General features: G+C 45.7%; 1 protein-coding gene across 1 annotated transcript in view; it reads left to right on the forward strand.

The window, feature by feature from the left end:
- The window catches only part of ANKS4B (ankyrin repeat and sterile alpha motif domain containing 4B), a 28,768-nt gene extending 19,721 nt beyond the window's left edge, over positions 1–9,047 (forward strand). The window contains exon 2 of the mRNA XM_077274986.1: positions 7,570–9,047. Coding sequence (XP_077131101.1) covers positions 7,570–8,635 — 1,066 coding nt within the window. The 3' untranslated portion in view covers positions 8,636–9,047. The remainder of the gene's footprint in view (positions 1–7,569) is intronic.

Consider the following 9,047-nt stretch of genomic DNA (forward strand, 5'->3'; position numbering starts at 1 on the left):
CTTTACATTCTTTCCTATGTTTGTGATTGTGCTTGGTGATGTAAGGCTTGTATGCAGCTGCACTGTTAAGGAAACACATGCCATGAGCTCCCGTTAGGGGCACAGTTTTTGTGCTACTGTTAATGTAGGTTTGGTCTCTGCAGTTATTGAGTCAGCAGAGCGTTGGTGACTTATGCCCTCACCAGTTGATGACCCCGCTCTGTAGCTTTACGGGGTCTCCACTTCATGGCTGAGTTGCTGCAGTCTCTTCTGGAGCACCCGACAGAGCCGTGGGGATACTTGGTACCAGGCTGGTTGTTAAAGGGATGTGTCACGGCAGCAGTGACCTGGTCCGTGATCCTGGGTGTCCAATGAAAAATGATGATATAAAAGGGAATAAAGTTTATGGGGAAATTGGGAATTGTTTGTGACCCCAACCGTGGTGTTCAGTCAATATGGCCGACGCTGCAGTTCAGATCCACAAAGGCAGTTGGTGACGCAGCTAAGATGTTTCAGCTCTCCATGGGCAGAGCTAGTCCCCAGGGCAGATATAGGTGTTAAATGTGATGTTGGTGGTTATGGTAGTTGTAGTGCAAGGCAAGTGACGTAGGAATAATTCAGAGGACACAGTTGGGTGCAGATTTCAATGCTTTACTCACAGTTCTGCTGATTACTCTCTCCAGCCGTGTGCTGTGTCCTCCGGGTCTGTGGTCCAGCCAAACCCCAGATGATTTGGGGTACACTTCTCCAGGACTCCTCTCTTATGTTCCTTTCCTGGCCGTCTTACTGCGCTGGTTCTCACCTCTCCTTCCCTGCACCTTCACACACAGTGTCCCAAGCCAGCAGCCCCAAATCTTGTTGGGCGACATCTCTCTAGTCCCCTGGGTCCTATGTGGCTGCCTTTTCAGCGAATATGTGTGGATGTGGCTGAGCCTTGTAGTTCTCCACTAGTCTTGGGGGTCTGTTCCCCACTGTGACCTGGTCCCACCACCTGGCGATGGTCAGTGTGGATGCGGGCCCCACGGCTGGATTGCTCACTACCCGTGCCCCTAGGACCCCTTCTTTCTCTTCCTTCTGTAGCTTCACCTATCTATAGCTCCCTCTCTCTGGCAGCTCCTTTCTGCACGTCTGCTCTGCTCTCCTCCTCCCCACAGATTGACTAACTTTCTAGACCTTTCTTGACTCCTCCCTCTTGTTTTCATGACATCTCTCCTCTCTCCACCCACACTCTCTACCTAGTAACCCTCTCCATACTGGGATGAGGCATCCTCTCATGGGGTACGCCCAGATGCCCTGACTGCAGTGGTGAGGTGTTGGATGCTGGTGTTAGAGTCCAGGATAGTGCCCCCTCCTTACCTGATAGTGGGATACCACACCTGGATGAGGTGCAGTACCTCTGTGGCGACCGGACCTCAGGGGTGCCACACTTACAGTTCTCAATAATATCACAGGTGATGGTGGAATATTTAGGAAAGAAGAAATGTCATGAACTAACTTTTTACCCCCCCCCCCCCCCCGTGGCCTCTATTACAGGACCGCGTTGATATCAGTGAGCTCTTTGTGAAGAAACCAGATTGTATCTTAATTACCCAGACAGCTACGTTTTTGCAAACCAATAAGAACTGAATTTTCATCTGTATATTGGCTTGTGCATTTAAGTGTTTATGTCTGGTGGTTCAAGAGGACAGACTTGTCAACTGATACCATTTAACATACAGTGTAAGGGTACCGTCTCACATTGGCACTTTGATCGCTACGACGGCACGATCCGTGACGTTCCAGCGATATCCATACGATATCGCTGTGTCTGACACGCAGCGGCGATGAGGGACCCCGCTGAAAATCGAACTTCGTAGCAGTTCGTTTGAAACTTTATTTCGTCGCTGGATCTCCCTCTGTCATCGCTGCATCGGTGTGTGTGACACCGATCCAGCGATGCGTTCGCTTGTAACCAGGGTAAACATCGGGTTACTAAGCGCAGGGCCGCGCTTAGTAACCCGATGTTTACCCTGGTTACCATCGTAAATGTAAAAAAAAAAAACCAGTGCATACTTACATTCCGGTGTCCATCAGGTCCCTGGCCGTCTGCTTCCCTGCACTGACTGTGAGCGCCGGCTGTAAAGTGAAAGCAGAGCATAGCGGTGATGTCACCGCTCTGCTTTGGCCGGCGCTTACACAGGATGCAGGAGGAGTGCAGGGAAGCGGACACAGGCACCGGAATGTGAGTATGTGTTTTTTTTATTTTACGTTTACGCTGATAACCAGGGTAAACATCGGGTTACTAAGCGCGGCCCTGCGCTTAGTAACCCGATGTTTACCCTGGTTACCCGGGGACTTCGGCATCGTTGGTCGCTGGAGAGCTGTCTGTGTGACAGCTCTCCAGCGACCACACAGCGACTTACCAACGATCACGGCCAGGTCGTATCGCTGGTCGTGATCGTTGGTAAATCGTTTTGTGTAACGGTACCCTGAGTCTGTAGTGGTGACTGTACATTGAGTGTGTTGAGCTTTGTTTGTTGATGTGTGCTTATATGCTAATATACTTAATCCCATCACCATTGTTTACCTTATCTTGATGTTGGACTGAAAGACCCTGGGTAATTCTAAAGGTACCTTCACACTAAGCGACGCTGCAGCGATACAGACAACGATGCCGATCGCTGCAGCATCGCTGTTTGGTCGCTGGAGAGCTGTCACACAGACCGCTCTCCAGCGACCAACGATGCCGAGGTCACAGGGTAACCAGGGTAAACATCGGGTTGCTAAGCGCAGGGCCGCGCTTAGTAACCCGATGTTTACCCTGGTTACCAGTGTAAAATGTAAAAAAACAAACAGTACATACTCACCTTCGCGTCCCCCGGCGTCCGCTTCCTGCACTGACTGAGTGCCGGCCCTAACAGCAGAGCGGTGACGTCACCGCTGTGCTGTGCTTTCACTTTACGGCCGGCGGTCAGTCAGTGCAGGAAGCGGACGCCGGGGGACGCGAAGGTGAGTATGTACTGTTTGTTTTTTTACATTTTACACTGGTAACCAGGGTAAACATCGGGTTACTAAGCGCGGCCCTGCACTTAGTAACCCGATATTTACCCTTGTTACCAGTGTAAAACATCGCTGGTATCGTTGCTTTTGCTGTCAAACACAACGATACACGGCGATCGGACGACCAAATAAAGTTCTGAACTTTAACCAACGACCAGCGATATCACAGTAGGATCCTGATCGCTGCTGCCTGTCAAACTTCAACGATATCGCTAGCCAGGACACTGCAACGTCACGGATCGCTAGCGATATCGTTTAGTGTGAAGGTACCTTAAAAATAGCTTACATGCCTTGAGTATAAATTGACTCAGAGATCACATCCTGGGAGACTGAAGTAAGGGTACCTTTACACTAAACGATTTACCAAAGATCACGACCAGCGATACGACCTGGCCGTGATCGTTGGTAAGTCGTTGTGTGGTCGCTGGAGAGCTGTCACACAGACAGCTCTCCAGCGACCAACGATGCCGAAGTCCCCAGGTAACCAGGGTAAACATCGGGTTACTAAGCACAGGGCCGCGCTTAGTAAACCGATGTTTACCCTGGTTACCATTGTAAATGTAAAAAAAAAAAAACAGTACATACTTACATTCCAGTGCCTGTCACGTCCCTCGCTGTGTCAGTGCCTGCTGTAAAGCACAGCGGTGACGTCACCGCTGTGCTCTGCTTTTACTTTACGGCCGGCGCTCACAGTCAGTGCGGGAAGCTGACGGCGAGGGACGTGACAGGCACCGGAATGTAAATATGTACTGTTTGGGTTTTTTTTTTACATTTACAATGGTAACCAGGGTAAACATCGGGTTACTAAGCGCGGCCCTGCGCTTAGTAACCCGATGTTTACCCTGGTTACAAGCGAACACATCGCTGGATCGGTGTCACACACACCGATCCAGCGATGACAGCGGGTGATCCAGCGACGAAATAAAGTTCTGGACTTCTAGCTCCGACCAGCGATGTCACAGCAGGATCCTGATCGCTGCTGCGTGTCAAACACAACGAGATCGCTATCCAGGACGCTGCAACGTCACGGATCGCTGTCGTTCTCATTGGAAAGTTGCTCAGTGTGACGGTACCTTTAGACAGAGCTACGAGCCAGACATTCTGAAAACCACCCAACAGACAAGAGAAAGGACTGCAGCCAATTCATCATGGCACCATCACGAGGGACACTGATCTAGGATTCTATAGGATACAACCTAGGGGTTTTCGGCTCCGGTTGGAAGGACACAGATCTAATCCAGTGACCATCTCTGAACCATGGATCTGTTTGGAGAAAGCCAGGGTTGGGACCCGCTGGTCGCCTGGTTCCATGGAGATGGTCAGATAAGCCAGGTGGTGACTCTCGTGTCAACTGGCTTTGGACCTTGTATGGACTCTATGGACAGTTCTTGGTCATCTCCCTATGCTTGTCGTTAACCCCTTCTCTGTGCATTCATCCACAGATGGAGTAGCAACCCTGGGAGCTCTGACATCATGTCAACTGGCTTTGGACCTTGTATAGACTCTAAGGACAGTTCTTGGTCATCTCCCTATGCTTGTCGTTAACCCCTTCTCTGTGCATTCATCCACAGATAGAGTAGCGACCCTGGGAGCTCTGACATCATGTCAACTGGCTTTGGACCTTGTATGGACTCTATGGACAGTTCTTGGTCATCTCCCTATGCTTGTCGTTACCCCTTCTCTGTGCGTTCATCCACAGATGGAGTAGCAACCCTGGGAGCTCTGACATCATGTCAACTGGCTTTGGACCTTGTATAGACTCTAAGGACAGTTCTTGGTCATCTCCCTATGCTTGTCGTTAACCCCTTCTCTGTGCATTCATCCACAGATAGAGTAGCGACCCTGGGAGCTCTGACATCATGTCAACTGGCTTTGGACCTTGTATAGACTCTAAGGACAGTTCTTGGTCATCTCCCTATGCTTGTCGTTACCCCTTCTCTGTGCGTTCATCCACAGATGGAGTAGCGACCCTGGGAGCTCTGACTGGAAATACGTGGAGATGCAGTGATATTTTATATGCGCCCATGTACCCATACAATTCCAGGCATGTTGGGAATGTTGTGTTTGCTATTGTGTTCTGTGGCTCAATAAAGTATGGCCACCCTGTTTTACCTTAACCCTGTGTTGTCTGTGTAGTGTATTTCCCACTGGGAGATAGAGCGGGCATTCAGTGGTATGAGCCGTGGTCCATGCAGTCTTCCTAAAGACAGCCGGGCCAGCAGACGAGAGCACCCACGGACCCCGCGTCTCCGTAACACTCTTTACCACCAGCCATTTTCTCATATGTTATTAAAGGCAGACTACAGGTGGGGGGCCAGAGATTATACACCCGAAGCGATGGGAATTAATGAAAAGCCTAAATTAAATAATTTAGTTTTGTCCCAATATTTTTATCCAATCAGTATAATTTTGTAATTGCACTGCATTATGTAGTTGCTCTCAAAGGTAAGGGTCATGAATAAGTGATTCCTCTTTATTTACTAAATCCTAATAGAGTATTTGATCAAATGTTTTCTAAACCAATCTTTTTTTAATTCTGGGTCTACTCTACTGTAATAATAAGTTATATGAGATCCATAAATCTAAAATTAGTACATCATGTAAAAATGGCATTTGTAATCAATCATAGTTCTTAGTCATGCTTATCTTGAACTTTCCTCCATTAGTGGTGTGCTGGCATGTTCATCTTGAAATTACTAGTAATTATATCAATGCAGAGTCCTTTTCACAACAGTGTAAATTGCATTCATTATCCTATTGAGCATGTATTTATACCTTCAATATTTTTAGGAATAGCAACCTATTAAACAACTTTATGATCACTTTTTACAGAATGATCCTGTCTTAGGCCTCTTTCACATGTCCTGATATTTCCGGCACCGGAAAAACCAGTACCGGAGACATCAGAGTCTGTCTGTCCGTGTGTACATGTGTGTAATACTTGTGGCATACATGTGGCAATCATGTGCCACCCGTGTGCCACATCAGTACCACATATACTGGCGCCTGGGAAGCAGTGCTGTTGGCACTTGCTGGCGTTGTTGCCCAGCGCCGGGTGCTGAAGACAGCTCTCATTATCCTCTCCTGTTGGCGATAGCAGGGGACAATGTTGAGAGTTGTATTCAGCTGATAACGGCGAGAGCAGGCAGTGACTAATGGGACTATTACTCCCATCAGCCTACACCTGCTGCAGCTAATAACAGTAAGTGCAGGCGGCCGATGCCTGCGCTATAAATAAATAAATGTAAAAAACACCGGGGGGTTACCCTGTATTTTGGATAGCCTGACTGGCAAAACTGACATCTGCGGACTGCAGCCCTCAGCTGTCAGCAAGACTAGCTATCAAGAATAGAGGGGTCCCCACATTCTTTTTTAAATTATTTAAATTTTTTGACAACCAGCCTTGCTAAAGCAGACAGCTGGGGGCTGATAATCTCAGGCTGGTAAGGGGCCATGGATATTAACCCCCCAGCCTAAAAATAGCAACCTGCAGCCACCCAGAAACGGGACCTCTATTGGATGCGCCAATTCTAGCACTTTGCTTGGCTCTTCCCACTTGCGCTGTAGCGCTGGCATAATATTTGTGGGGTTGATGTCACCTTTCTATTGTCTGGTGACATCAAGCCCATGGATTAGTAATGTAGAGGCATCCATAAGACGTCTATCCATTACTAACCCTATAGTTGTATGGTAATTGAACACACAGCAAGTACAAAGTATTTTATTTGAAATAAAAGCAAAACACCTAACCCCCATTCCATTGAATCCCTCTTCTACTGTAATAAAACAAAAATAAAAAACAACCATATCCCTCACCTGTCCAACGTTCTGTCCCACGTCGTAATCTAAGTCTGGGGATAAATAGCTTTCAGTTCTAAACCAGGATGTGAACCGTAAAAGAGAAGAAGTCATTCCTTGGCACTTTTCTCCAGTTTTGGATTTATTCCTGCTGTTGGTAAGAAAGTGCATACCAAAAAGGCACCAAATCTGTATTGTGCAATAATGCTCAAAGTTACCTAAATATATGAGAGCAAAGTCTCCAAAACTCACAAATTTCAAAAGGACATTCCCAATTCTACCACAACAGATAATGGCAGAGGTAAAAAAAGATCAGGCATTTTAAACTTCAATGCTATGTATGCCCTGCTGAGCCTGAGCCGAGAGTGCAAGATTATGGGGGGTGGAAGAGGAATAGGTACTGAACGAATGAGTGTTCTCTAGACAGTTATATTGTACAGAACAGTATATAGACCTTTAGTTTTACTGTGGTGAACTAAAACCCAAGAATACAATAGTTCTTGGAAAAGGTCTCTATGAAGCTCTGTGTCATGTCAGTAAAAAGGGTGGTCGATTTTGCATATTGGGTGTTTTGGTTGTTCATCTTTTTGGTGTTCACTTTGCTATCATAGACTGGTCTTTAGGTATTGTTTTATTCAGTTTTGACGCAGTCTTATAGTTAGTGTAAGTTTAGTCACAGGCCAATAACATCAAGATCTATAGGTTCTCCTTTGAGGGTAACTACTGATCCTTATTTGTCTATTTGTGTTTCAGAGGAGATCCAAACAAAAGCGACATATGGGGAAACACACCATTGCATCATGCAGCAGAGAAGGGCCATACTAACTGCGTGGCATTCCTAATTAATTTTGGAGCAAATATTTTTGCACTAGATAACCAACTCCGTTCACCACTGGATGTGGCTATCATGAAAGACCGTAAAGAATGTGTCAAAATCTTGGATGGTGCAGCTAGTAAGCAAACATCCTTAAACCCTAAGAAGGTCGCTAGGTTAAAAGATCAGGCTATGAAAGATTCAGAACGTAAGATCAAGGAGTGTGAGAAGCTCCAAGAGAAACATCAGAGCCAGATGAACAAAAGCTTTAACAGGAACAAGACAGGTACAGTAAATGCATCGAAAGGAACCTTGTCAGGCTCCGTAGGTGCCCAGTTTTCAAGGCCATCAACTATGAGCACATTGACCAGAAGTCTGAAAGACACTTTGCAACTCAAAGTAAAAAAGAAAGATAAAAACACAATGGACACAAATACCATGAGCAATGTAATGTATGCCAAAGATGAAAACACTAGTGGTCAACGCATGAAGGCCACCGATGTCTTCAATGAACATGAAGAGGGGGATATGGATTTGGAGGAGACAGAAAAGCAATCTATTTTTAATCGTCCTGGTCTTGGGAACATGGTTTTTGGAAGAAACAAGATATCAGGTATTAACACTGATTTTGGTGACACTTTGGCACTTGAAGATGACATGGCCTTCAAAGTCAACAGTGAGTTGTTTACAGCTGAGGCTAATGATGACAACGAGAATGGAAATGACCTTGATGACAATGGGGCCTGGATTGTAGATGACATGGAACTAGATACAGAAGAAGAAAGTTCCTCACTTCAGGTCTTCTTGGCATCGAATGGCTTACTGGAATTACATGTCACGCTTCTGAGGGAGAAAATTGATTTAGATTCTCTTCTCATGTGTTCTAATGAAGATCTGCAGAGTATTAATATCCAACTTGGACCAAGAAAGAAACTCCTTAATGCAGTAGATAAAAGGAAAAAAATTCTGAACAAGCCAGGAGAGATTGTGGACACAAAGCTATAACCATATTTCTGTATGTATATATAATAAATGTATCACGCTCACATTGGTGTCATTAATATCAACACTAGACTGTATAGAGTAATACATGAATGTAAGTTGGTGCCAAGTTGGATAACTGCTTTTGTGGATATGCCATAAATGTCTAGGACATAAATGCCCCTTTAATTATGTACTACATAGGCATATTTGAACGAGAACTAAGTGTAATTTGCAAAAGAATATTAAATAAGTATTCAATAATATTATTAAAGAAGTTAATAATTAAAAATAATTAATAAATACCACTAAGTAGAGTTGAGCAAAATAATCCTTAGGAACAGAGTACGGTACATTGACCCATCAGTTTTCTATGGATGCCGGACCAGAGTCTTGTTAGACTTCTCCTACTTACCAGAATCTCCACTACATCTTC

The sequence above is a fragment of the Ranitomeya variabilis genome, chromosome 7 (genome assembly GCF_051348905.1).
Source record: "Ranitomeya variabilis isolate aRanVar5 chromosome 7, aRanVar5.hap1, whole genome shotgun sequence".
In the NCBI taxonomy this organism is placed as follows: domain Eukaryota; kingdom Metazoa; phylum Chordata; class Amphibia; order Anura; family Dendrobatidae; genus Ranitomeya; species Ranitomeya variabilis.